The sequence below is a fragment of the Tursiops truncatus genome, chromosome 17 (genome assembly GCF_011762595.2).
Source record: "Tursiops truncatus isolate mTurTru1 chromosome 17, mTurTru1.mat.Y, whole genome shotgun sequence".
Classification (NCBI taxonomy): domain Eukaryota; kingdom Metazoa; phylum Chordata; class Mammalia; order Artiodactyla; family Delphinidae; genus Tursiops; species Tursiops truncatus.
Window position 1 is genome coordinate 78,043,215 of NC_047050.1, and position 27,521 is coordinate 78,070,735.

At 57.5% G+C, this 27,521-nt stretch overlaps 4 protein-coding genes across 14 annotated transcripts in view; 2 read left to right on the plus strand and 2 right to left on the minus strand.

The window, feature by feature from the left end:
- Nucleotides 1–319: 319 nt before the first annotated feature.
- TMEM276 (transmembrane protein 276) lies at nt 320–1,861 on the minus strand. Of its 4 annotated transcripts, none has more exons than XM_033842625.2 (3): nt 1,576–1,861; nt 1,276–1,390; nt 320–1,110 (listed from the first exon to the last, which is right to left on the minus strand). In XM_033842625.2, the coding sequence occupies exons 2-3, from the start codon at nt 1,366–1,368 to the stop codon at nt 625–627; spliced, it is 579 nt and encodes a 192-aa protein (XP_033698516.1). In that variant the 5' UTR covers nt 1,369–1,390; nt 1,576–1,861; the 3' UTR covers nt 320–624. The 4 variants fall into 4 exon arrangements, with proteins under 4 accessions (XP_033698516.1, XP_073650464.1, XP_033698514.1 ...); XM_073794363.1 differs by having other exon boundaries at nt 1,559–1,861; XM_033842623.2 differs by having other exon boundaries at nt 1,532–1,859.
- Nucleotides 1,862–2,480: 619 nt separating this feature from the next.
- On the plus strand, nt 2,481–9,554 carry KIFC2 (kinesin family member C2). 6 transcript variants are annotated; one of them, XM_033842810.2, is made up of 18 exons: nt 2,481–2,901; nt 3,070–3,151; nt 3,332–3,483; nt 3,613–3,751; nt 3,890–4,014; nt 4,106–4,171; nt 4,260–4,388; nt 4,812–4,895; nt 5,010–5,124; nt 5,202–5,311; nt 5,701–5,809; nt 5,920–6,077; nt 7,749–7,853; nt 7,936–8,057; nt 8,154–8,277; nt 8,382–8,511; nt 8,597–8,853; nt 8,944–9,554. In XM_033842810.2, the coding sequence occupies exons 1-18, from the start codon at nt 2,734–2,736 to the stop codon at nt 9,196–9,198; spliced, it is 2,430 nt and encodes an 809-aa protein (XP_033698701.1). In that variant the 5' UTR covers nt 2,481–2,733; the 3' UTR covers nt 9,199–9,554. The 6 variants fall into 6 exon arrangements, with proteins under 6 accessions (XP_033698701.1, XP_033698704.1, XP_033698699.1 ...); XM_033842813.2 differs by having other exon boundaries at nt 2,481–2,832; nt 4,818–4,895; XM_033842808.2 differs by having other exon boundaries at nt 8,597–9,554.
- FOXH1 (forkhead box H1) lies at nt 9,532–11,715 on the minus strand. The gene is made up of 3 exons (XM_033842814.2): nt 11,384–11,715; nt 10,985–11,089; nt 9,532–10,880 (listed from the first exon to the last, which is right to left on the minus strand). Exons 1-3 carry the CDS (start codon nt 11,690–11,692, stop codon nt 10,077–10,079), a joined length of 1,218 nt encoding a protein of 405 aa, XP_033698705.2. The 5' UTR covers nt 11,693–11,715; the 3' UTR covers nt 9,532–10,076.
- A 2,270-nt stretch (nt 11,716–13,985) lies between these two features.
- Nucleotides 13,986–27,521, plus strand: part of PPP1R16A (protein phosphatase 1 regulatory subunit 16A) — a 29,231-nt gene continuing 15,695 nt past the window's right edge. Inside the window, exon 1 of one of the 3 annotated variants that reach the window (XM_073794328.1) lies at nt 13,986–14,142. The gene's annotated coding sequence lies outside the window, so the exon portion shown is untranslated. The other 2 variants (XM_073794330.1, XM_033843318.2) reach the window with 2 other exon arrangements.

Consider the following 27,521-nt stretch of genomic DNA (forward strand, 5'->3'; position numbering starts at 1 on the left):
GAACAGCTGTGGTGCGGCCCTCCCCTGCCCCCACCCCAGCCGGCGGCCGGTTAAGGTCACCGCCCCATAGGGCCACCAGCCAGACCTTGCAAGGATATTCAGAACTCCACCGTGTTCCAGGAGAGCAAGGGCTCCTGTATCTTCTCAGTCCAGGGGTCCTCCTTACAAAGGTGCCGGCAGGCCAAGTTGAGTGAGGCCCCCAGGGCTGGTTCCAGCACATTGCCTTCCTTTGCTCAGGGAAACCAGTTGCTGCCCTGGGAGCCTTAGGAAGCTCACTGGAGGCCCTCTCAATCCGACTCAAGAATAGGCAGAGTCCATATTCCTGCTAAATCCCTAAGGTTTATTGGAGACCAAGCCTCTCTCTGGATCCACAACTATGGCCCGCCCAGAATCAGGCCCCGAAACATGCCCGGGACCCAGTCCCCCTCATTTTGGTCTAGGCAAGTCCTCACACTGCGCTAGAGAAGGAGATAGTACCCAGACTCTGCCCCCTTACCAGTCACTCTGCAGCAAGCTGGCTTCGGTTGAAGGAGAGTCTCTCCCTAGAGGAGGAGGCCCTAGGAGCAGGACCATGAGGGGAAAGTGGTAGCCAGGGCAGAAGCCTCGCCTTGCTGTCCCCAACCATCACCCCCACTGCAGGCGCTGTGTGTGCAGGGCCCTGTGGTAGGCCCAGCTGCCTCCGGCCAGGGCCCAGCGACAGACGTCCTCCTTTGGCAGCAGCAGCAGTCTGTCCTCCTCCAGCCGGCTCAGGAGGCCTGCGGCGCCGAGCATCACCCCCCCCAACATTCCATAAGTGTTGGTCGTGAAAACAGCCACAATGAGGATGGTCACTGCGACCACCAGCACCACTGCCTGCCCAGCCACAGAGCGGCCCTCAGCACCAAGGTGCTCACCAGCCACTGCCAGGACCATGCCTCCTCCCAGGAGCAGGTTGGCGGAGGAGCAGTCCCCATTCACCCAGTGGAAATCGAAGGCCAGGAGGGGCAGGCCAATGACAGTGGCCACCCAGGCTCCAGCAAGACAGTCTTCATCTGTGCCCAGCCCTGGGGCCAGCATGGTGGCAGCAGCCAGGGCCTGGAGCAGGAAGCCAGCAGCGGCCCCTCGATTTGCCTGTCAACACAGGGAAGGGAGATGTGGGGAAAAGAGGCCAGGACCTCCCTTTAAACAGGGAAGGGTCTGAAGGTCTCACAGAAGTCGGGCCCCCACACTTACCTCCCACCACCCTCTAGGGATTTGGGAGTGGGCTATGCCCCTGACCGGCCCCAGTGTACTCACCTGGGCAGTGCTCAGGGCTGCATACAGAGACACTGATCCCAGCGCCAGGTGGGACAGGGCGGAGCTCCACTCGCGCCCTGGCCTGGGGGCCATGACACGTCGGGCGGTAGTGAGTCTGAGGGAACGGGAAAAGGATCCTCAACTTTGGAGAAGAACGTAGAAGCCGGCGACAGGGGGCCCTAAGGGTGTCTCTCCAGGATTCCCAGGTTCCAGAACCCCATTTCTAAATATTGTTATGGGCTCATCCGAAACTCACAGGAGCCCTGAGGCCACTGGACACAACCTTTGGGGAAGAAGAACCTAAATCCGCCGGGAAAAGACGGTGCGGGGCCTGGACTGGGTGGGCGTTAGCTCTGGCGTCCTGGAACCCAAGTCGGCGCAGGGCCTGGGGGAGAGGGGCGCAGGGCCCCACGCTCGGGGAGCCGCCGTCCTCGGAACCCGGCCCGGAAAGAGCGACGGCGCAGGCACTCAGAGACCGCTGAGCTGCGCGACGCCGGCGCAGCGGCGAGCGGAGGCCCAAATCAGCCCACCGCGCCGCCCTCTGGCTGCCGCTCCGCCTCCCGCGCCGGGTGTGCGACGGCCCCGCGCCAACCAACGAGAGGAGCGGAGGCTAGAGCGGCCGGAGGGGGGGGCGGGGCCGGGGCGTCGCGGGCGTGGAGGAGAGCTAGACTGGGTTGTAAGAGTGGGCGGGGCTAGGAGAAGGGGTCTCTGCTTGGTACTGGACGCACACGCCCGCTGGTTTGGGGGAAGGGAAGGGGCTCGAGGAAGGAGCCGTGAGGGGAGGGGCAGTGAGAGGTGGGGTTGGAGGAAGGGGCGGGTCGGAGTTGGAGGAAGGGGCGATGAGGGGAAGGGCCGAGGAAAGGGTGGCGAGAGGAGGGGTTTCTAGGGGAGGGGCTGAGGAAGGAGCGGTGAGGGAGGGGTCGGGGAGGGGGAGAGGGATTGGAGGAAGCTGCGGTGAGGAGCGGGGCATTGAGGGGAGGGGTTGGAAGAAGGGGCCGAGGAGGACGTAGGGCGGAGTTGGAGGAAGGGGCGGTAAGGAGAGGGGCTGAGGAGGGGGCGGGGCCGAGGAAGGGTATTGAGGGGAGGGGAGGGCGGCGCGGGGAGGGGTTGGAGGAAGGGGCCGAGAAGGAGGTGGAGGGGAGGGGTCGGAGGAAGGGGCGGGAGGGGAGGGTCGGAGAGGGGAGCGCTTGGTGGAAGCGGCGGTGAGGGGAGGGGCCGAGAAAGGGGCTTGAGGGGAAAAAAGGTTGGACACCTGCGGGCGGAAGGCTCTGAGTGGGTACAGCCGCGCGGGGGTCCTTCGCAGAGGACCGGTAGGGATTCTGGAAGAGGAGGTGCGGGGCCGTACCGAGGGGGCGGCCGCCAGAGCATGCGCACGGGCTCTGCAGCGGTCGGGCGCGGAGTTGGGGCGCGGGGACGCGGGGCGGCGCGAAGCGGGGCCCTCTGCCGCCCCGCGCTCTCATGTACGCCTTCTACTCGCTGCTCATCTACATCTTCTACAGCCTCTTTCGCAGGGATGGCGGGGCCGCGGCGGCCGCCGACCCTGGGAACCCCGCCCAGGTGAGCGGGGGCGGGCGCAGCTCGTCCGGCGACCCCCTTCCGGAGAATGGTTTTGCAGGCCGGCGCTGCGTAGGTCCCGGGGCGCTGACGCGGGGGAGGGGCCGTGCCGAGGACCCCGTCTCTGGTGTTGGAAGCTGAGAGCCCGGCTCCAGCCCCTCGGGCTCAGTTCTCGGAGGCAGGGAGCCCCACGGGCTGCCTGGCCTCGCCTCAGGGACTCCCCCCCCGCTCCCTCCCTAGAGTGCCCGCGGCAAGCCCGGGGGTCGCCGCCGCCCCGACCAGCCCACCGCAGAGCTGTGGACCGAGCTGACCGGCCTGGTCGGTAGGTACTGTTGGTGCATCGGGAGTGCTGCGTCTCCCGGGGCAACGAGGGAGCGCCGCCGTCCGAGAGATGCAGGGGTGCCCGTGCCCTCATTGGGAGGGAGGGAGCTGGCAGGTGCCGGCTAGTGGCCTAGCAAACGACACGTGACCCAGCACGCCTACCCATCCCACTGCCTCGCAGGCTGCTCGGAGTCCGAGGATGGGCCGGGAGGGGCAGCGGAGGGCCGTCCGGCCGAGGTCTCACTGGAGGAGGCTCTCGTGCGTCTTGCGGAGTTCCTCTCAGTCCAGCTGGGGGCGGAAGAGAGCTTCGGGAATTCTGCCGACCTGAGCAAGGTAAGCAGAGTTGAGATTTCTACGACAACCTGTTCTGTGTTCTCAGGCCTACCGATTTCCATCCATACGCCTGTATCCTCTCCACCCGGCCCCCATCCTTTTCCACTTGGATTTCTATTTCTTTCCCAGCCTGGTGATGTTCCCCCACTGTTGACGGTGACCGGTCAGCTCTTGGCCCTCCTGGCATGGATTCGGAGCCCCAGGGGGAGGCAGGTCCTGCCCCAGGCGACGCAGCCAGCCTCAGGGGTGCAGCCCCCCACTCCTGCTGGTGCGTAAGGAGTAGTGAGTTGAAGAGGGAGTTTGTCCAGGGAGTGACGCCCACCAGAACCCTAGCAGCCAGATGTGAGGTGTCCCTTCCTTCAGGCCAGAGAGCTCTTCTGTCCTGACTGGGTCCACCCCACCCCAGGATCCCCATCCCAAGAAGAAAGCCCTCCTGTTTCACCAAGGGGTGAGGCCCAGGGGCAGCAGCCTCCTCAGTTAGAGGAGGACCAGAGAGCTTGGCAGCGGCTGGGACAGCTTATCCTTGGACAGGTGAGGGGCCCAGGAGGCAGTGGGGGGTTGGGGGGGTCTGGAAGGGGACTGGAAGGAGGCGTTCCACCCGGTGCTCTTTCCTCCTTTCCAGCTGGAAGAGCTGAAGCAGCAGCTGGAACTGCAGGAGAAGGAGCTGGGCCAGCTGCGTGTGGGAGTGGTGAGGCTGCTGGGGTGGGGGCTGGACAAGGGGGACATGAGAGGGTCTCAGCCTCCAGGTGAGTTTTGAGGGCTTCCTTCTCTCCCAGGGGGCGACAGACTCGGAGAAAAGGGTTCAGCATCTGACTCTGGAAAACAAGGCCCTGAAACAGAGCCTGAGCCTTACTCGGGACCTCCTGCTGCACTGGGGCCCCGCCCCCCCCAACAGGGCCCCGCAGGTATCCTGCTCCTTAGCTGCCACTGTCCCTGCAGCCCGGGGCTCCTGCACCCTGGTCTCTAGCAACACCGCCTGGGCTTTCTCAGGACTTTGCGCTCACTGGAGCAGAGGCAGGGAGCCCCCTCTGACCCTTCAGACCTGAGGCCCGGACTGTGGGTGGCAAATGCATGGTAGCCCCTTCAAGGAGGCTGATGCCCATGGGAGAATCCCCTCCTTTCAGTCCATGGTTTCTCCCAGTGACTGACTCCAGGAGAGCAGAGAGACGTGGGGAAAGGAGCCCTGCATGGATCGGGAGGCGGGTGTGTGACCAGCTTTGTGAGCCCCTGTCGACTGGACTTTCGCATCTGTAAAATGGCGCAGCTGGAGTGCCCCTTCCTGAGTTTCCTCCTGGCTCCACGCTTCAGCTGCCCCGCTCCCCTTGCAGGAACAGGAGGAGGCAGAGGCACTGCTGGAGCTCCGGGGCCGGCTTCAAGAGGCCCAGGACACCACAGAAGCTCTCCGAGTCCAGGTGGGCTCTGGGCCCAGGGGCTGGGAAGTCTGGGGCTCTGGGGAGGGGGTGTCTGAGGCAGAGCCTGGTAAGTGCCTGTTTCCTCAGTGACAAGGCTGGGGTTGGGTGGGGCAGCTAGGGGTGCAGGAGGTGCAGCTTCAGGGCCTTCGGGGGGCCCTCCGGCAGCTCCAGCAGGAGGCTGAGCAGAAGTGCAGGAGGGAGCTGCAGCAGATGCGCGGGCAGCTGGCAGGTAAGGGCTGGGCTCCGGAGCTCACGGGAAGGCTGTGGGGTCTGGGCTTTCCCTCACAACAGCCTTCCTGCCCCCAGGACTTCGTGCTCGCATGGCCAGCTTGCGTCAGGGCTGTGGGGATCTCCGAGGACTGGTCAGCACCTTTACCCAGAGCTGCCAGGGTTCGCTGAGCGAAGCCCGGGGCCAGGTCAGGACCACTCGCTCCCCTCCCTTGCACTTGTTCTCTGTGCAGCCTCGTCACTGGCCTTCCCTTGGAGAACCCCTGCTCTCCCTTCGTTTCCAGCCCCAGGGTCTTGTCTCGTCTACTGCAAATCTTAGGTTCTGGAACCAGAACAACTGTGTTCTGTGCAAACTGGGGTGACGGTGAATCCCTCACAGGATTGCCAGGAAGCCCACGGTCCTCCTCGGGTCCCTGAGCTCCATCCCAGGCCCACTGAATGACGCCCCAAGGGTCTGAAGCCACTGAAAGTTGTGGATCCCCACAGCTGGGGGCCACGTGGTGGATATTGCCCTCAGCACCCCATCCCTCGCTCTCTTCCCACTGCCTTCCCCTTCCTCACCTTTCTGTGCCCCCAGGTATCGTGGGCCCTGGGGGCACTGTCAGCGGGCGGGGCTGGGACTCAGCTCCTTGAGGCACAGCAGGGGCCCCCAACTGGATGCCCAGGGCGGCTGCTGGAGCTCAAGGGTATGGCAGGCTTGGGGAGAAAAGGGCTGGGGCAGCAGAGGTGGGGGACATGGGGGCTCTCCATGCTTCAGGATCTGGGAGGCAGCCCCCTGATCTGATCTCCACCCCAGGAAACATCCGTGTGCTCTGTCGGCTGAGGCCAGGGACACCCTCCAACTTGGTGAGCTTAGAGCCCGGCCCGGGTGGCACTGTCACCACCTGCTATCGAGGGCACCAGCGTCGCTTCCGCCTGGACTGGGTCTTCCCTCCACACGCCAGCCAGGAGGAGGTGATGCTCCACCCTTTCACCTGTGTCAGCTGTCACTCAGAGTTCCCTGGAGACCAGAGAAGGCTCCTGTCTGTCTGCCCTCCCAGGAGAGAGGGCGGCTGGACTCCAGCAGGGAAGGGGAGGGAGCCGGAGGGTCTGGGAGGCAGGACTGGTATGCTAGCTGGGCACCTACTTTCTTTCCAGGATTTCCGCTTTGCATCCCCCCACCAAACTCTGCAGGCTGGGGGGGGACAGACTTTATGGCTTAAACAGGAAGATTAACATTTTCAAAAGTAACTTTGTGCCAGGAAACGAAGGAAAATGAACACGTTTGAGGTGATGGTTACTCAGGGGGCTGTGGAGCATGGCTGGGGTGCTGTTGTTGTTGTGAGGTCAGCACTGTGACCTCCTTCCCGCAGGCTTCACTGACTGCCCACTCCCCTGGCCCAGGGTCCAGAGATGGTCAGCTCTGAGGGTGGGTAGCTCTCCTTGTTTTGTTGGCAAGGGTAGTGGGGGGGCACAGGTGAGCTTCCAACCCCAGCCCCCCGCTGCCTCGTTTCCTGCACACTATCTTCACTGCACACCAACTTGCAACTAGAGCTCAGGAAACAAGGCTGAGAGCTGGGAGGGGGTGAGGCGAGGGGCAGAGCTATCAGAGACCCAGACCTGTGCTGGCCTCACGGGGACAGACTGTGATGAGAGTGCCTGGCAGGTACTCCCTTCCTCACTTTTTGGGGCACCGCAGCCGTTTTCCACCTACCTCTATTTACCCCCCATACCACCCCCACCCTGTCTTCAGCCTCCATCCCAACCACAGCCCTGAACAGGGGCCCCTCGTCTACTGTCCTCTGGGTAGCCTTCCTAGACAGGGTCCTCCACTTCTGGCTGAAAGAGCCGAAGGGCTGTTACTGGGCTCCCTCGCCTGTATTCCCCGTCTCTGTCTGCAGTAGCGCCCCCGACGCTCCTTTCTAGTCATGGAATCCTAGCAACCTCACTGGCAATTCTGGATTCTGCCCTTGTAGCTGGCAACCAAAATTTCAAAGAGATCTGACAGCCCAGTGGTTACCCGCCACCTGGGCACAAAAGCTGGCCGACTGTGTCATTGCTCAAGAGGCTGCTGCTGGTGTCCAGTTGCCAAAGGACGCAAGTCCCAGCTCCATCTCCCCTTCACCTGCCTCTCTGCACCCTCCCAGGGCCCGACTTCCAGGATCCTGGTTGCCCACCAGCCCCCACACATGGGACCCTCTGGGTTCATCTTTCATGTGCCAAGTGCTGCACTAGTCCTCTCGGTCTGCATTCTCACTTAATCCTCACAGCAGGTGCCACTCCAGCCCTCATCTCACAGAGGGCAAGATGAGTGACTTGCCTCCAGTCACACCCAGGGTTTGAACTTGGCCATCAAGCCCAGGGTCTGGGCTCTTGCCTGCTACACCCCCAAGCCTTCCAAGCAGTCAATCGTCAATCAATACTCTGCATCACCTGTTCCTGCTACCTGTCACATCCCTTCCCTACTTTGCCTGGCAAATTCTGGCAAATGCCACCTTCTCCAGGGAGCCTCACCTGTCTGTTGGGAGATCCACTCTTCCACTGTGCTCCCCTAGAGCCAGCCTCCTTCCAGGGGAATCAAGTTTTGTTCACACCTTGCCCCAGGTCCTGGGGCTTAGGGCCCCTCCCAACCCCTCCTACTCCTAGGTCTTCAGGGAGCTGGAGTCGGCTGTGCTGTCCTGCCTCGGAGGCTACAGTGTCTGCATTTTCACCTACGGTCAGACAGGGACGGGAAAGACCTACAGCATGGAGGTGGGAAAGGGGGCAGTCTGGGTGGCTCCTGGGGCCAGTGGCTGGGATGTGAGCCCGATGAGGCACCCCACCCCCTCCCCAGGGCCCACCTGAGGACCCTGGCATAGCTCCTAGGGCGCTGCAGTCACTGTTCCGGGAGATGGGAACAGGGGGACAGCACCACGTGACCCTCAGCATGGTGGAGATCTACAACGAGGCTGTCAGGTCAGGGCCGCAAACGGTGCCTCCTCCCCGCCCGGGGCCCCAGCTTCTGGCTCCGCCCCTCAGAACCCCCAACAGAGCCTTCCGTCTTTTCGCCAGGGACCTCCTAGCCCCAGGGCCTCCCCAGCGCCTGGCAGTGAGGCAGGGCCCAGCAGGCGAAGGGGGGATCCAGGTGGCTGGCCTCACCCACTGGGACGTGCCCAATCTGGAGTCGTTGCACCAGGTGAGGGTGCCCCGTGGGGCCACGCAGCCCTCCAAGCCCCCGCCCTGTACTCCCACCTGGGCCGCGGACGCCGCAGCAGGCCAGCCCTGTCCTCCGTCCTCCAGATGCTGAACCTGGGGAGGAGCAACCGGGCCACCGCCGCCACAGCCATGAACCAGCACAGCTCTCGTTCGCACGCCCTGGTCACGCTGACGCTGCGCACGGCGTCCCCATCAAGCGGTCCCGGCACCGCAGGTACCTCGGCGTCTGAGTCCTGCGGGGGGCTTCGCTGCACCCGAGACCGGGCCTCCCTCCACGCCGGGCTCGCTCGCCCCTGCAGGCACGCTGCACCTAGTGGACCTGGCAGGGTCCGAGCGCGCCTGGAAGGCAGGGGCGGCCGGCACGTCGCATGAAGACCGGGACGGCGCTCAGCGTCTGCGGGAGGCTCGGACCATCAACCGCTCGCTGCTGGCGCTGGGAGGAGTGATGGCCGCGCTGCGGGCTCGCCGGCCACACGTGCCCTTCCGCGACTCGCAGCTCACGCGCCTGCTGCAGCCCGCACTGGGCCCTGGCGCCACCGCTGTGCTGCTGCTGCAGGTGGGGCCAGGCGGCCGCAGCCCGCGGGAGGGTCGTTTGCATGCCAGGCGCCGCCCACCCGGGCCCGCCCACCAGCGCCGCTCCCCGCAGGTCTCCACGCGGCCCGAGGATCTCGGCGAGACCGTGTGCTCGCTCAAGTTCGCCGAGCGTGTGGGGCGAGTGGAGCTGGGGCCTGCTAGGCCCCGCAGGGCCCCGCGCTCCGGTACGCCCTCCTCCCTGAGCACCGACACACCACTCTCTGGGACCCCCTGCACCGCCACGCCCTCGCCCGGCAGCCCTCCAAGCCCCGGCCTGGACAGCGGCTCCAGCTCGGCCCTGGCACCGCCGGAGGACCTGCCTTCGTAGTCCTGCCCGAGGAGTCTGGGTCGCGTCTCTGCCGGCAGAGGCAGCGAAGTCCCTATTCCCCCCACGACCTCCTTGATCTCTGGGGTCCCGCTGCCCCCCAGACTCCCAGAGTCCACCCCTTTCTGTCCCGCCCCCAGAAGTGTTCCGCCTGGGGTAATGATCACACCACCGCCCCCCCCCCCCCCCCCCCCCCCCCCGCCCCGGCCCAGGCCCTTAGCTTATCACCATCTGCTGTTATCGCCGCGCACAGCAGGGGATCCCAGAGTCGCGGAGGCAGACCCTGGCCAAGTGGCCACCAGACTCACTACCCCATCACCAAACATCAGACTTGCATTAAAATGTCGTTTGTTCCTTTACTCTTATCTTCCCCACTACCACCACCAAAACCAGGTAGGGTCTCCATTCTCCGTCCCCTCCCCCCAAAGGTGCTACCTCCTTGCCAGGCAACAGTGGAGGGGGGACAGGACTTAGGGATGGAGCGGCTGGGGTGGTCATCAGGTCTACCCTCCCCCAGCCTGGAGCCAGGGAGGGGAAGTGACAGATGGTGACGGATGGATGGATGGATGGATGGATGGATAGATGGACAGAGGGCTGCAGAAGGTGGGACCAGGAAGGGGACAGGAAGGGCTACTTCAAGCACAGCCCTGTTCCTTCCAGCCTTGCCTCTCGGGGTAAGAGAGGCATGACTGACCGTCAGGGCTGCGGTGGTGCCCAGCTGGGCCACAGCTCTTCGGGAGTGTCCAATAAACACGCGGATTCTCAGCACGGCTGGTACCTCGTGTCTCAAGGCGGAGCCACACATCCCTTAGTTTCCCCTCAACAGGCCTCAGGGTGGCAGGAGAGGGTGGGAGAGGAAAGCAGCCCCTGCCCGGGGAGCCTCACAGGCTGTACCAGGAGAGTAGCCAGCCTGGGGTAGGGGCAGCCAGGTCTCGGGGGTGGCTAACCCACGCATCATAGATGCTTTTGTTGGGTGGCACCCCCTGGAAGAGGGCATCTAGATCCCAGAGCAGCCTTGGGGGGCCATGGGTTTCAGGGACCACCCCCCAATAGCCTGTGCTGGTTGAGGGGGGGCACCGGGGGCAGGAGGTGGGTGGCAGTGGGGAAAATGGCATCACCACGTTGGGAGTGTAAATGGGCAAGTAGGAGGTAGGTAGCTGCCCCCAAAGCGAGGCCCTGTGGCTTCCACCAGGGAGTCCCCCAGGGCCTGGGGTACCCTGCAGTAAGTGCAGGGGCCAGGCTCTGGGTTCAGGGGAGAGGGGCGAGGGCCTGCTGTTTCCCCCCTGGGAAGTCTCCCCTTCTGCTCTCAGGGACCCTGGGAGGGGGCAGACGGGCCACAGAGGCCTCTCAGAGGTGGGGACTGGAGTGGGTGCCTCTTCCTCCCCTATGCGAACTGAGCCTGACCGACTTGGGCTGCTCGGCGGCGCCCCCTCCCCGGAGTCCCCTAGCAGAGACTTTATGCTGAAGCCCTCGCGGGGCGGCGGCTGGGGACTGGGCGGCCGGTAGGGCCGGCCATGCAGCACATAGGGGCCCAGGTCCTTGGCGAAGGCTCCCCTGGCGCCCCTGCTCTGCCAGCGCCTGCACAGGGCCGTGTTCTGCAGCCGCAGCGCCTCGGCTGGGATCAGGCTCACGTCGACCGCCCAGAAGTTGCCCTTGGCCTGGGGCTTCGCGGGATCTTTGGGCACCTGGTGGAGGAGGGGGGCAGGCTTGGGTGGGGCTGTACGACCCCGGATACTCAGGATTTCCGCCCGCGTCCCGCCCCCAGGCTCCGACCCTCGCCCTGCCCCACCTTGCGGAAGCACCGGTTGGAGGAGAGGTTGTGGCGGATGGAGTCTTTCCAGCCCTCGTAATCGTCCCTGAAGAAGGGGAACACGGCCTGGACCTGACGGATGATCTGAAACCATCGGGCGGGCAGCGGGCGCCGTGAGCCGGGGCGCGTGGGCGGGGGGCCACGCTGCCCCTCCCCTCGCCTCTGCGTGGCCCCCCTCGCCGGGAAGGGGCCTGCCTGAGTGCTTTAGCTCTCTCCCTGGGTGCCCAGGCCAGGACCGGCCCCACTGGCATGGCTGGGTAGGGCCAGGTCGGGGTGGAGGCCGGAGCCTGAGCCTCCGAGCAGGGGCCAGGTGGAGGACGCTTCCGGGGACAGGTCCGATCACGGAGTGTGAGGGAGAGCGGGCGGGGATCCTCTCACCTGGGCCAGCTTCAGCCTGCGGGAGGGTGCGGCCTGGATCACCAGGGCGATCATGGCCAAGTAGGTGTAGGGGGGCTTGTCATGCCGCAGGTATCTCTTCTTCCTCCTCTGGGGGTGCTGGGAGGGCGACTCCCCCCCGGGGAGCCCCAGGCGGGGGTTGCTGCAGGGCCCCATGCAGAGGAAGCAGGCAACGTGGGCAGGGGTCCGGCCGGGTGGTGGGCGCAGGGCACTGGGGCAGTGTGGTAGTGTGGTGAGGAAGAGCTGGGGCCTGAGGCCAGGCGGGGGCTGGCGGGCCAAGCCCTTTATCATTCGGATGGAAGGGGGAGGGGAGGGGAGGCCAAGGGAGGTAGAAATACGCGGTGGGGGAGGGGAGCGTGCAGAGGGCAGCCACAATTAGCAGGTTTCGGTTAATCTGGAAGGGAGGGGCAGGAAAGATTCCAGTGGGGGCTGCAGGCGGCCACCCCCCAGGCCTCATTCCTCACCCCTGGGCTGCCTTTGGCACCCCCCCTAGAGCTGTAAGGAAAAGCCCTTGGAAGGGTCTTATGACCCACAGTTACTTTATCCCATCTAGATCCCAGGTTCACATTTAACAGATGGGGGAGTGATTGGTCCGAGAGGAGCCGCCAAGAAGGGGTGGGTCGTGCCCAGAGTTCAAGGCCAAGCAGCTAGCAGGACTTGGGTGGTGGTCTGGGAGGGCTTCCTAGAGGAAACCTCAGAAATAAAAGAAGGATACAGTTGACTCAAGGGATTTTCCCACAGGCTGCTGCATGGCCCCAGAAGGCTCCCCAGGCCCTGGAGGTCACTTTCCTTCCCTCCTTGGTGCTGGTCAACAGTGGGTCCTGGGAACTGACCATAACAATAGTCCCTCATTATGCCCTGTGCACCTCAGTGGTCCTGGGTAAGCTGGACCCCCCTGGCTTGAGAGAACTTCCTGGAAGTATGTTTGCCTCTCTACTCTTCTGGTCCTCTGGGTCCAGATACTCTGGAGGTTGTCCCCTGAGGAGGACGCCACTTGGTCCTCTGGGGCACTCAGGCAGTGCCCCTGGGTGGGTGTGCATGGAAGGAGAGGCCTTATAGCTGTAGGTGTTTACTGGCTACCACTTGGGGCCAGGCCTTGAGAACACAGCCCTGTGGGTCATGGTGCCTGCCCAGGGGAGCCTGCAAGAACCACTTGGCATCACCCTGGGCAGGAGTGAGGACAGGTGTGTTATGTCTGGGTACACAGGGCTTCCCAGGCAGCCCCAATGCCCCGTGGCTTAGGCGAGGAGGGAGATGCTCCCCAGGCAGGAGTCGGGTAGGCCTGAGTAGAGGAGGGGCACTCTGGGAGACAGAGTGGAGGCTGAGCCTGGGGAGGCCTGCAGGGCCAGCACCCCTTGGTCAGCCCTGGCCAGAGCTTCTGAGTGCTTTAGCAGGCACGGGGCCTGGCCCAAAGGTGCGATTCTGGAAAAATGCATTTGGCAGCTGCCCGGAGACATGGTCCTCCCGGGTCCCAGACCTTCTGTCCCCTGACCTCCTCCCTGGCCATCTAGTCTGTGGCTCTCCCCCTCAAGTCAGTCAGGGCCTGTGCTCTGTACCCTGACCCAAAGCCTGGGTTCCCCCCGGTGAGGACTGGGCAAGTCTGCAAAGGGATTATCTGGCCCGGGACACCAGCAGTGGTGGGGTGTTGCTACTAGGACCCCAGACCCGAGCAAAGCCACAGAAGCACAGGGAGACTTTCTATCGCTTCACTCTAAGATTTCGGCTTTTCTTGGGCGGCAGCAGCACCCCTTCCGAACACACACCAATTATACCCTTAGAGGGTGGAAAATCTGCAGCCTACAGTGGGTGCCCAGCTCTCACTGAGGTGCTGAGGGAAGGGGTGAGTGATGGGTGCAGCGGAGGAGGAAGCCTGGAGCTGAGATGGATGATGTATGTGGGGTACCACACGGCTCCCTCCACTATCTCAGACTCTTTCTTCAGACTTCACCTGGCTTCCTCTGGATCCCTATGTCACCTCCTCAACTCCTGTCTGTTTCCAGGGCTCTAGCTGAGGGGTCCTTGTGTCTCATCAGGCGACCTATGGCTTCCTAGCTCCACTGGGTCATTAGAGAGGTCTTTTTCTCCAACAGGTCTTAAGTCACCCCCTCTCCTCCACTGGTCCTCCTGTGCTTCCAGGATAAAGCCCAGCTCTTGGTTTGGCGTTCAAGGCTCCTCATGTCCTGACTGTTCATCACTGACCGCACGTACCACCCTACCGGGCCCCCGCCCTCCTAAACCACCACCTCAATTCTTCCCACCGGGTCCTTCCACCTCTGCGCATGCTCTTCTCTACACCAGTGATGCCCCTGCTTTGTCGAGTGAACTCTGACCCTTCCTTAAAAGCTCAGCGTAAATAGATGACCACCCTCCTGGGAACCTTTTGATTACTTGCCCTTCCCGCCCCAACCGGGCCCCACCGCGCCGAGGACGCCCCTACCACAGACGTTTGCACCGTGCGGTCAGCAACCTCCCTCTACTTGCTCCGCGCAAGCCCCGCCCCCGCGCGGCTCGGCCCCGCCCCCCGCGGCTCGGCCCCGCCCCCCGCGGCTCGGCCCCCGCCCCCTGCTCCCACTGGCAGCCGCGGCTTCCGGCTCCGGGACCTGCGGGCCGGAAGTATCGCGTTGCCATGGCGAGGGCCGGGCGCGGGGCCCGCCCCCGCGGCGCCGGGAGGAGCGCTAGGCTGACGGACCCGCAGACGGGCTCCGATCGACTGCGCGGTGGCTGCTGGCGCGAGGCGGAAGGTCAGGCGCGGACTTCCGGGGCCTGCTGGCGGGAGGGGAGGCGCCGGAGGTGGGAGGGGGTGAGGGGAGACGGGGAGGCCCGGGTCCGGGCGGGAGGCTGTCCAGGCCCCGCTTGGGCGCAGGTGGGTGAGGCCCGGGCAGCCGGTGCTGAGGGTCAGGAAGGCTCCTGGAGTGGCAGGCTGTGAAGGCCACCGGTAGGCTGTTCACGTTTTAGCTAAATGTGGAGTTGTTTGCAGCCTTGCAACCTGTTGGTCAGGTAGGCAGCACTAAAGTTACCTCCATGTCAGCTGAGGAAATTAAGGCCTGCGGAGAAGTGACTTGCCAGGCTTCTTTTGGGCTTTGGAGTTAGGCCAGAGGAGAAACTGAAGCCTTTCTGGGGCAAGTTCCTTAAACTTCCAGGGGTTCAAGTGACCTCACTTGTGGGGGGGATCCTGGGCTCCAGCTCACAGATCGGTGTCCGGGCGGGAATACTGGCTGCTGTGTGGTAAGTGCCGGCCGTGCTGGTGCGGAGGCGCTCGGGCCTGGGAGGGAGTATCCACGCCGGGCTGGGGCCCCTCGCCGTCCTGGAGCAGAGGCTGAGGCGACTGTGGGATTAATTTCCGTGGGTGCGGAGACGGGAGGTGTGTACGGAGTCATTCCAGGTTTGGGGAAGCGGGAGAAAGGCTGGACCTCCCCAAACCTCTGGGCCTTCCTTTTCCTCCCGGTTCTTAGCTTGGGGGTGGAGGTGCAGGGGCACCACACTGCTCTTCTCAGTTCCTGCCTTTGCTCCCCACCAGGATTGGGGAGCTCTCCCTGGGAGAGGTGTACAGGGCCTCTGTGCCCTGGCTGGGCCGCCTCATTCACTTCAGGGGCGGCAAGGGGAGCCCCAGGCTGGAGTGAGTTGCCTAAGGGGCTGGTGGTTGCCTGAAGGATCTTGTGCGGGGCTGGCGCTGGGGTCCTTGCCTGGTGGCTGTGTGGGGCTCTGAGCAGCCAGCTCCCGTACCCCGCCTCTCCTGCCCCATCAGCTCTTACTCAGAGCTGGAATGGGGCAGCGTCAGCAGGTCTGTCCTCCCTTTCTGTGGGCGCTCCACTGACCCTCTCCACTGGCCTCATCCCTTACCTACTTAGTCTGCCTGGACTCGGCCCTCCCCAGAAGGTTGCCTGGGCTGTCAGGCACCTAGCGAGGGGGCTCTCGTATCTGTGGGCTCAGCGTTGGGGCCTGTGTTCTAGGGGTTTTGAATCTCTGCTGTCTGTCAACAGTTTGCCTCCACTGTGTGCAGTTCTGGAACCTCAGTCTCGGATGAACCTCTGGTGACCCAGCACACCATCTGTGCCCCAAGAGTGCCCCACCCCAGTGCCTCTGCCATGGTCCGCCTGTTCACTAAAGCAGGACGTCTGGGTGGCAGTGTCTTCCCTCACCTCCAGCGCCCCAGAACTTCCTCCTCAGTACCCCGGATCCTGGCCCTCCTGTCCGTCCCTTCCACCATATAGCCTGCTCCTGTGGCTCCTCAGTTCCGTCCGGGATGGTAGCCTTTGCTCCTGGCTGCGCCCTTCTTGGCCGTGTCTCAGCTCCTCGACTTCACCCTTCTCACCTGAGCCAAAGTGAGGGGTCTGAAACGCAGATCTGATTCTTGTGCTCTCCTCCTGGAAATCCTTCCTCACAGACTGCAGAATGACATGCCTGTCTTTGCACGCTAGCCCCCGTCCCCTGCCCAACTCCTGATCACCTTGCCATGTGTGTGTCCGACCACCACCCTCCTGAACTCCTGCAATGGTGGTGGAGGGGAGGGGAGGGAGTACACCTCCCCTGTCCCTTTCCAAGCTCTGTGGCCTTAGGAAAGGTCTTGTCAGCACATCAGATTGAGAAAAAAGACAGAGAAGTGAAGGAAAGTCTAGTTCCAGACACCCAGGGGAGAGGGTCCCGGGGAGGAGAGCTTGCGCTCCACCGCCAGGAGCCCTGTGTGGGCAATGTGGTGAGGCCCGACGGCGGACGGCGGGTTCTGGGCTGCTTCCTTCCTGGGCGGCTGTGACAAACACAGAGATTGCCAGGACTGCGCGAGACCTTGGTCATTCTTTGCTCTGACCGTTGCTGTTGTGTTGGTTTTGTGTGGCGTGCTTTGTAAGTCTCACCCCCACCCACCCCCTAGAACCTCCTCCCGTTTTGGAAGGAGGAGCGTGGTGTAGTTGCAGGTGAACCCCGGGAGCCTCCAGGACTCAGATGCAGCCCCTGCAGAACCCTCCCCACTGTCAGGGAGGTTGGAATGGCCCTCGCTGCGCTGGCAGGGCCCGCGGTGAGCATTGCCGTTGCCGACAGGCCTCCTGTGTTTCCTCCGGGCTGATCTCCGGGTGGGTGAGCAATGCATGTGTCACCATCGCTGGCTCTGCATCCCAGTGCTGAGCCCGACCCTGACGCAGCTGCACACACAGCTGAGTGGTGGTCCTTTCCATCCAGCCGGCTCAGTCCCAAGCTCACCGTCTCCTGCGTCCCCTTCTGTGCCGTCCCCCAGTGCCCGGAATGCATCTGCTCCTGTGGTTATGGGTGCTTCCTGCAAGTCAGGCACCGGGTTCAGGGAAGAAAACAGTAAATTGAGTCAAAAATGAAAACAGGGTGAAGAGACAGGAGTGACAAGGTAACCACAGAAGACCTCTGAGGAGCTGATATTTATATTGAGATCTGAGGGACTTCCCTGGTGGCCAGTATTTAAGAATCTGCCTGCCAAAGCAGAGGACACGGGTTTGACCCCTGGTCCGGTAGGATCCCACATGCCACGGAGCAACTAAGCCCACGCGCCACAACTACTGAGCCCGCGCGCCTGGAGCCCGTGCTCCGCAGCAAGAGAAGCCACCACAATGAAAAGCCCACGCACAGCAACAAAGAGTAGCCCCCGGCTCGACACAACTAGAGAAAAGCCCGCGCGTAGCAACAAAGACCCAATGCAGCCAAAAATAAAATAAATAAATAAAAAAATTTTAAAAAATACACTTTAAATTGAGATCTGAGTTACAAGAAGGAAAGAGCTATTCTGAGATCTGGTGGAAGAACTTTCCAGACAGAAGGCACAGCTGATGCAAAGGAGGAGTGATGATGAGGATGGTAGATCAGGGGTCTGCAAAGCTTTTTTGTGGAGGGCCAGAGAGTAAGTATTTTAGGCTTTGCAGGCCATATGGTCCCTTTCGCAACTATTCTGCCCATTTGTGGAAAAGTAGCCACAGACAATACGTAAGTACATGTGCTCTGTTTCCACAAAACTTTATTGATAGACCCTGAAACTTGAATTTCATGTAATATTCATGTGTCACAAAATATTCTTTTTATTTTTTCCCCAATCATTAAAAAAGGTAAAAACCATTCTTAGCTTATGGGCCATACAAAAACAGCCAGTGGGCTGTAGTTTGCCAATTCCTGTGCTAGGCACCAAAAAATGCCTTTGTTGTCTAACTCATTGAATCCTCATAAGACCCTTAAAATGAAAGTACTGTTACTCCATTTACAGATGAGGAAACATTTAAAAGAGGTCAAGAAACTTGACAAATCCCCTCAGCTGCTGCCACTTTAGACCCAGAGTCTGGTTCCAGAGCTCAGCTCCCAGCCTCTGTGGTACAGAGCCGAGGTTTCTGAGGTGCAGGAAGCGGTCTGGTGCTGAGTGGGAAGTGGAGAGAGGTGTGGGAGGGGACAGCAAGGCCAGGAGGGGCCAGACCACTCAGGGTTAGAGGCCAGGAGAAAACTTAGGTTGTATAGTTTTTTTTTGTTACATCAAAGTTTACTGAGGTATAGTTTACCTACAATAAAAGGCACCTATATAAAATAATTTGGTGGGTTTTGATAGATGTATACATCCTTGTAAAAGCCACCATAATCCAGATGTAGAGCATTTCCATCATCCCCATTCCCTTCCCCAGGCAATCACTGATCTGCTTTTTGGGTTTTTTTGGTTGTCGTTGTTTTTATAAATTTGTCTATTTTATTTATTTACTTTTGGCTGCGTTGCTGCACACGGGCTGCTTCTAGTTGCAGCGAGCGGGGGCTGCTCTTTGTTGCAGTGCGCGGGCTTCTCATTGCGGTGGCTTCTCTTGCTGCGGAGCACGGGCTTCAGTAGTTGTGGCTCACGGGCTCAGTACTTGTGGCTCGCGGGCTCTAGAGTGCAGGCTCAGCAGTTGTGGCGCACGGGCTTTGTTGCTCCGCGGCATGTGGGATCTTCCCAGAGCAGGGCTCGAACCTGTGTCCCCTGCGTTGGCAGGCGGATTCTTAACCACTGCGCCACCAGGGAAGTCCCTACTTTTTGTTTTTATAGATGCACTGTCCCTTTTTTTTTTTTAAGAATTTCACATGAATGGAAGCGTACAGAATGAACACTTTTGTGCCTAACTTCTTTGTCCAGACAGAGCGTTTTGGAAATTCACATGGCTGCATGTATGTGTGGTCCGTTCTGTCTTTGTTGCCGAATGTCTGGTACCCACCGCATAGATACACCACCGTTTACTCTCTGTGCACACACCTGTTGATGGACATTTTGATTCTTTCCAGTTTTGGGCTGTTATGAATAAAACTGCTGTGAATACTCGTGTCTACAAGTCTTTGTGTGGACATATACTTTCTTTCTCTTGGGTTGAGTTGATAGAAATGATGGTTGAAATGCGTATTTGTGTTTAACTCTATAAAAAAGTACCAAACTACTTTCCAAAATGGTTGTATCATTTTACATTCCCAGTTCCATATCCTCTCGTCATTCTTTTAAAGTTTAGCCATTCTTGCGAGTGTTGGTAGCTCGTTGTGCCTTTAATTGGCATTTCCTTAATGATGAATGGTGTTGCACATCTTTTCATGTCCTTATTTTATTGGCTATTTGTGTATCTTCTTTTGTGATGTGTCTAAATCTTTTACCCGTAAAAAATGGGTTGTTTGTCTCATCAAGCTTTAAGAATTCCTTGTATATTTAGGATGCAAGTCCTTTGCCAGATACATGTATTGCAAAAATGTTCTCAGTCTGTGGCTTGACTTTTCATTTTCTTTCTTTCCTTACTTCTGTCCTTCTCCCTTTCTTTCTCTCTCTCTTTCCCTTTCTCTCTCTCTCTCTTTCTTTAATTTGGCTGTGCTGGGTCTTATTTGCAGCACGCGAACTCTTAGTCGCTGCATGTGGGATTTAGTTCTCTGACCAGGGATCGAACCCACGCCCCCTGCATTGGGAGCACGGAGTCCTAGCCACTGGACCACCAGGGAAGTCCCGACGTTTAATTTTGTTACCAGGGTCTTGAACAGCAGATACTTTTAATTTTGATGAAGTTCAGTTTGTCATTTTTTTCCCTTTATGGTTTATACTTTCTCTTATGGTCAAGAGGTCAAGGATCATTGTTTTCCGTGGATATCCAGTCATTCCAACACCATTTTTGAAGACCATTCTCTCCCCATTGTATTACCTTAACAGCCTTGTTGAAAATCAATTGACAGTATATGTTTGGGTGTATTTCTGGATTCCCTATTTTATATTCATTGATCTTATTGCTAATATCCCACATATTTGATTATTGTAGCTTTATAATAAGCCTTGAGGTTAAGTAGTGTTAATTTTCCAACTTGGTTTTTCTTTTTCAAATCATTTTGGCTCTTCAAGATATTATGTAGTCCTATATAAATTTGAGAATTTCTACAAAAGGGCTTACTGGCATTTTGATTGGGATTGTATTGAAGCTACAGATCTATTTATGTAGGTCTCTGTTTTTTTGTTTGTTTGTTTTTGTTTGTTTGTTTGTTTTTGCGGTAGGGGGCCTCTCACTGTTGTGGCCTCTCCCGTTGCGGAGCACAGGCTCCGGACGCGCAGGCTCAGCGGCCATGGCTCACAGGCCCAGCCGCTCCGTGGCATGTGGGATCTTCCCGGACCGGGGCACGAACCCGTGTCCCCTGCATTGTCAGGCGGATTCTTAACCACTGCATCACCAGGGAAGTCCCCTATGTTAATTTTTTAAATGTTAAACCAATCTTTCATTCTTGGAATAAACCACAGTTGGTCAAGATGTATTATCCTTCTTATATATTCCTGGATTCAATTTAGTAATGTTTTTTAAAGAATTTTTGCAACTATTCATGAAGAAATCAGTCTGGTATTCTTAAATTGTTGTGTCTTTGTCTTTGGAGTCAGGGTAATACTGGCTTTATAAAACAAGTTGGGATGTGTTTCTTCCTCTTCTATTTTTAGAAAGCATTTTTGTAGGTTCTGTATTATATCTTCTTTAAATGTTTGTTATAATCTGCTAGTAAAGCCATCTGGGCTTGGAGTTTCTTTGTGGGAAAGTTTTTAACTGGAAATTTAATTCCTTTGATAGATATAGGGCTGTTCAGGTTTTCTGTTTCTTCTTGAGCCCATTTTGATAATTTGTTTCATTCCGGTAATTTGCCCATTTATCTTAAGTCAAGCATGGCAATTTTTCTCTATAAAGGGCCAAATAGTAAATGTTTTAGGCTTTTCAGGCCATATGGTCTCTGTTGTGGTTACTCATCTCTTACTGTACCATGAAACAGCCATAGACAATACATGAACAAATGAGCATGGTTGTATTCTAATAAAACTTTATTTACAAAAACAGATGGTAGCCGATTCAGTCCATAGGCTGTAGTTTGTCGACTGCTGACTTAAGTTGTTAAGTTTATTATCATAAATTGTTCAGAACATTCTCATTTTTATCCTTTTAGTTGTCTGTAGGATCTATAGTGATATCCCCTTTTTCTTTCATGCTATTGGTAATTTTTGTCTTCTTTTCTTGATCAGTTCAGCAAGAGTTTTATTGATTTTATCAACATTTTCAAAGGAACAACTTTTAGTTTCAATATTTTTCTCTTTTTGTCTATTTTATATTTCATTAGTTTTTGTTCTTATTATTTCTTTTTACTTACTTTGGGCTGAATTTTCTTCTCTTTTTCTAGCTTCTTATTAAGTTGGAAGCTTTGGTCATTGATTAAGTTGGAAGCTTTCGTCATTGAAAGAAATAACCTTTCTTGTTATTTAAGCATTCAAAGGTAGAAATTTCCTTCTAAAACCTGCTTTAAGTGCATCTCACATATTTGATAGGTTTTCATTTTCATTCAGTTCAAAATATGTTCTACTTTCCATCTTGATTCCTTCCTTAGCCTGTAGGTTATTTAGAAGTATGCTTTAAAGTTTCCAAATATTTGGGAATTTTTCCAGGTATCTTTTTTTATTGAGTTCTAGTTTAATTCTAATGTGGTCGGTGAACTTTCTCTGTATGCTTTCATTCCTTGTAAAACTTATTGAATCTTATATTAAGTTCCAGCATATGGTCTGTCTTCCTAATTTTTTTTTAGGGTTAAATACATTTACAGTGTTGCGCAACTATCATCACTCTCAATTTCCAGAACTTTTTTTTTTTTTTTTTTGCGGTACGCGGGCCTCTCACTGTTGTGGCCTCTCCCGTTGCGGAGCACAGGCTCTGGACGCACAGGCCCAGCGGCCATGGCTCACGGGCCCAGCCGCTCCGCGGCATGCGGGATCTTCCCGGACCGGGGCACGAACCCGTGTCCCCTGCATCGGCAGGCGGACTCTCAACCACTGCGCCACCAGGGAAGCCCTTCCAGAACTTTTTAATTACCTGAAGCAGAAAATCTGTCCATTAAACAGTACTTCCTTACTCCCCCTCCCCCCAGCCCCAGGCAACCACCATTCTTCTTTCTATCTCTGAATTTACCTATTATATAAAGGGAAATCATACAATATATGTCCTTTTGTCTGATACATTTGTAACATGTATCAGAATTTCATTCCTTTGCATGGCTGAATATTCCATTGTATGTATATACCACATTTTGTTTCTTCATCTGTCGATGGGCGTTCGAGTTTCTGCTTTTTAGCTGTGGTGAATAACGCTGCTGTGAACTTTGGTGTGCCCGTAGCTGAGTCCCAGGTTTCAGTTCTTTTGCTTGTATACCCAGAAGCGGAATATGCCTTTGCTCTCACACTGCACGGTCAGCAGGGTCACGTTCTATTCTGTACCCTAGTTCACTGTCCTGTGGTGCAGAAGTTGGAGACGATGTCAGTCTTTCTGTCTTCAGAGCCAGGCATTGTGCACAAACTACGTCTCCTCATCTGTGGGCCTGTTGTCCCAACTCCTGCACCCCTAGAGTGTTTTCACCGGGCTTCAAGTTCGCAGGATTTGGCTGTGTTTCGTGTTACCAGTCTCCTGGTGTGTTTCTGGCCTCAGGTCATGCCCGGACACCTCCCCCACGCAGCGCCCCTCTCTCTGCTCTGGGGCTGCTACCTTCTTCCCTGTGACCTCAGGAATGTGTAAACTGATCATGAGCTCTCTTCTGGATGCCCCTCTAGTTCTCCTGCTAGGTGTGTGGAGGTCGCAGTGTGGTCATCTGGACCCCACACATGTCTTCTTCTAAAGCTTTGTGGCCTCAGTGCCCCTCCCCCCCCGTAACTCTCCAGCCCCGTGCTTCTGGCAGCATCCTGCCCAGCCCCAGGCCCAGCATCATTGTGTGTGATGTGTGTGTGGGTGACTGAGGTTCGAAGCAGAGCAAACCCAGGGTCACAATGCTGTCCCCTCCAGAGCCCACTTTTGTTATTTTGGTTTTAACACTGCTGTACTTGACAGACCTTCATTTCCAAATCTACACGGTGAGGTCCTGGCCCATCAGAGTCATGAAGCCAAAGAGGCTGCGTGCAGCACCGCGGCAGCCGGGATCAAGCCTGTGGCCTGGCCTTTAGGAAGGTGTGGTGCTCAGGCCTCTGGAAGCCCGTCCTTTCTCCTCCTAGCTGAGCGTGGGTTGGCTTTTTGTTTTTTTGTTTGTTTTTGGCTGCACTGCGTGGCTTGTGGGACTTAGTTCCCTGACCAGGGATTGAACCCCGGACCTCGGCAGTGAGAGCACAGAGTCCTAACCACTGGACCACCAGGGTGGCTTTTATCCTCAGTTCTCTTTGAATCTCTTTTCAAATGCAGATGCCTCCAGCTGCCCAACTTCTTTCATTTGGCCATCTAGACTTCTGACACCTTGCTGTGAGTTAGTTTATTAGATTTCTTTCAGAGCTGGGTGGCAAAGGGAAGGGAAATGGACGAGGGAGCTTTGGAGTGCCCCTGGCTTCTGGGGAGGGGCCCGCCCAGGTTCTCCAGCCCCCACAACAGTGCTGCCACACCTTGCTGGCAGTCCCTCACTCACGTGGTCCAAACGGATCCCCAGTGCCTGCTCTGGCCCAGGGACCTAGGGGGCTGCAAGCACCGTGTGCACAAACGTGCCAGCGTCTTGGGGTCCTCCTTCCTCACAGGATTGTCAGCTGGGCAGTTGTAACAGAGCCAAATGAAATTTCATTTTTGTAGGTCACAGCTTTGAAATAGCTTCAATTTCCTATGGTTCTACTGCTGAGGGAAGTTTGAGGAGTATTGAGATCACTGAAAAAGGACACAGATCTCATGGGAGGGGTCAGGAAGGAAACTGAGGCCAGAAGATGAGTAGGAATAAGTAAGCCAGAGAGGAGACTCGTTGCAAAGCTACAGTGGGAGGACGCTGTGGCACAGGCTTCGGGCGGATGGGACAGAGTCACGAGGCTCGGGCAGATTCACACATGTATGGGAACTTAATTTATTACCAAGGTGGTGCTGCAGAACAGCGTGGAGAGAAGCACCTTTTTTTAAAAATATTTATTTATTTTATTTTTGGTTATTTTTGGTTGCGTTGGGTCTTCGACGCTGCACGCGGACTTTCTGTAGTTGCGCTGAATGGGGGCTACTCTTCGTTGTGGTGTGCAGGCTTCTCATTGTAGTGGCTTCTCTTGTTGAGGAGCACGGGCTCTAGGTGCGCGGGCTTCAGTAGTTGTGGCGTGTGGGCTCAGTAGTTGTGGCTCGTGGGCTCTAGAGCGCAGGCTCGGTAGTTGTGGCACATGGGCTTAGTTGCTCCGCAGCCTGTGGGATCTTCCCGGACCAGGGATCGAACCCACGTCCCCTGCATTGGCAGGCGGATTCTTAACCCTGCGCCGCTAGGGAAATCCCAAGAAGCAGCTTTTAAATAAATGGTGCTGGGACAATTGGATATAAATGTGGAAGAAAAATGCAACTGGAGCCTGTACTAGTTATTATTGATGTGTAACAAATTGCCTCCGAATATAGCAGCTTGAAACAACATTTATTGGGGCTTCCCTGGTGGCCCAGTGCCTAAGACCCTGCGCTCCCCATGCAGGGGGCCCAGGTTCAATCTCTGGTCAGGGAACTGGATCCCACGTGTCACAATGAAGAGTTCACATGCCGCAACTAAAAAAAAAGATCCCGCACGCAGCAACAAAGATCCTGCGTGCCGCAACGAAGACCTGGCACAGCAAAAGAAATAAATGTTTTTTCAAAATCCAAACAAAAACCCAGCATTTATTATCTCAATCTCTGTGGGTCAGGAGTCCAGGAGCAGCTCAGCTGGATGATTCTAGCTCAGGATCTCACACATTTTCTGAAGACTTGACTGGGGCGGGGAGTCTGCTTCCAAGCTGGCTCCCTTGCCGGTCCCAGTGGGAGGTGGCTGGCTTCCCCCAGAGTGAATGACCTAAAAGGGAGAGCAGGGATGTCTCAGTCACAGTGCCTTTCACATCCTAATCTTGGGTGTCACACTGTCACGTCTGCCACACTCTGTATTCATTATAAGCAAGTGACTAAGTGCAGCCCACATTTAAGGGGAGGGGAATTAGGCTCCACCTTTTCAAGGGAAGAGTGTCAAATAACTTGTGGGCATATTTTTAAACCACTATAGATTCCCTACTTTACACTATACACAAACACTAGCTCCAGGTGGACTACAGACCTAGATGTGATGGAAACTATGCTACTTTTAGAAGATAATATAGGAGACTAGTCTTTAGAAAGATGTCTCATCTGATTAATTCTTAGAGAACTGCAAATTGGCTGCAGGGCGATACCACGGCCCACACACCAGAGTGAGGAAACGAATATGTTTTGTATAAACCAACTGGAATGTTTCTCCATTGCTGTTGGGACTGTAAACTTGTACCACTTTGAAAAGTAGTTGTAGCATCCATTGATTCATGTCATATAGGCTGCAGTTGGCTGCTGTGCACCAGTGTCTGTGGACAGGGTGTTCACGTCAGCCTGTCATTCACAGGCCCACACCCAAGCTGCCCTAGGCCCTCAGAAGTGTACCCCGAGCTGTGTAAACAGGCCTGTAGTGGACTGTTACTCAGCCCAAGGCAGAAAGCCTAGGGCACATACCTCAGAAGGGGTGGATCCCACGCCCATGATGGGAGTGAGGTAGCTCAGAGCATGAGGCCCAGCCCCAGCTGGACGTTCAGCCGGCCAGCACTGCGCTCTGCTGTTCCGAAGGTGTATGGGGGTGTGCAGGCGTAAAGAGAAGCCAGGTGGTGACCACTGCGAGGGGGAGTGGAAGGAGGGCTCTGGGGAGCTGCTTGGCACCCTCATGGGGTGGAGCTCACGTGGTTTTGTGTTTCCATTTTATGTGCATTGTTTTTTTTGCACTTTCTGTACTTGTATTTTTTTTTTTTTTTTTTTTTTTTTTTGCAGTACGCGGGCCTCTTACTGCCGTGGCCTCTCCCGTTGCGGAGCACAGGCTCCGGAAGCGCAGGCCCAGCGGCCATGGCTCACGGGCCCAGCCGCTCCGCAGCATGTGGGATCTTCCCAGACCGGGGCACGAACTCGGCAGGTGGACTCTCAACCACTGTGCCACCAGGGAAGCCCCTGTACTTGTATTGTTGACTTAAAACAGCCAGTTATTTTATCAGGAAAATGGGTTTATTTTAGAGGAGCAAAGAATTGCAATTGAGGACCTGCAATCCATGGGGAGCCACAGGCAAGTCTGGAGAACGAAAAGAAGAAACTCTTTTATAGAGGAGAAGGGGAGTTGGGAGGGGCTGTTCTAAACAGAGTCCATTGGAGGAAACTGGGAGTTTGAAGTTTAGTGGTTTTTCATTGGTTGAGCTGTTGCCGGGCGGGGAGAAAATCTTCCTTCCTCCTGCTGGGTAGTAAGCGGTAACCTTCCTCCTGCTGGGTCTGCAGCTGAGGTGGAGTGACAGGGTGTGAGAGCTCCCCCTTCTGGCCTCCTGACTCCATTTTATTTTATTTATTTTTAATTTTTATTTATTTATTTTTTGGCTGTGGCTAGCGGGATCTTAGTTCCCTGACCAGGGATCGAGCCCAGGCCCCCTGCAGTGGAAGTGTGGAGTTCTAACCACTGGACCGCCAGGGAATTCCCCTGACTCCAGTTTAAATGAGGTTTCTGTTTATTAATTTTCACAGTATCACACTTCACAATAAAAAGTTTTTAACAGGGCACCCCAATACGTGGGGAAGCCTGTGTAGGAGCCCATCCCAGGCACAGGGACCCCTGTTCCTCCAGACCTGAGAGGCAGGGCATGCAGGACCGACACGAGGTCTAGCCTGGCTGGACAGTGGGGCGATGGGCAGGGCTGCTGAGCCTTGGCTGGGATCCTACGCAGGCCCTGGGCCCAGGATGTCATGGGCTGTGTAAGAAGCATGGACCTTTCATGGGGCCAGCAGGGCCTTAGGACCGTTTCACGCACGGGGGAGACTGGGTTGAGCCTTGCGATTTCAATGCCCTGGGGCTGCAGTGCGGAGAGGGGCTGGACCCCCGACTAGGAGCAGGGCAGCAGGTAGAGGCCCTGTGAAAGATGAAGACCCAGTGGGGGCTGGGGGCAGGAGTGGGCTGGAGGGAGGGGCCCCAGGATGGCACTCTGGCCTCACTTCTGGTGCTGTCACTGCCCCTCCTTGAGATGAGGGTCCAGCCATGCCGTGGGTCTCCTCACTCCCGCCCTTACCTGCTCCCCGGTTCTCACAGCTGCCAGGTGTGCTCCTCTGGGCCTTCGCACCAACTAGGCCCGGCCGCTGCTTCCTGCCCGTGAGGTGGGCACCTGGTAGCTGTGTGGGTCACCCGCCGCCCTTCCCTCCAATGCCAGCCTGGGAGGAGCAGGGCCGTGAGTGCTGCTGGTGGGTGGGGGGCGCGGGAGACGCTGGCCTCCTGCAGCCCAGGTCTGCCTCGGTGACGGCTGTGGTCTCGGGGTTGCCGCGCCACGCAGCCCGGGTCTGCCTCGGTGACGGCTGTGGTGTCGGGGTTGCCGCGCCACGCAGCCCAGGTCTGCCTCGGTGACAGTTGTGGTGTCGGGGTTGCCGCGCCACGGCGGCCGTGACCGGTGCTGAGGGCGCTCCCGGTGCAGCGGCACTTCCTAGGGGTCCTTGGGAGCCCTGAGGCCGAGCGCTGTGGGGGCTGCTGGGGGCCGGGGCCACAGGAGGGGCTGCTCATGGCGGGTTCCCCAGACCTGTGGGCCGTCAGGAGGCTCAGGCTGGGGCACGGTGAGAGACTGGGGCCTGGAGGAGGGGCCCCTCAGGGCCGGGGACCCGTAACACCAGCCCTGCATTGGCTTTGA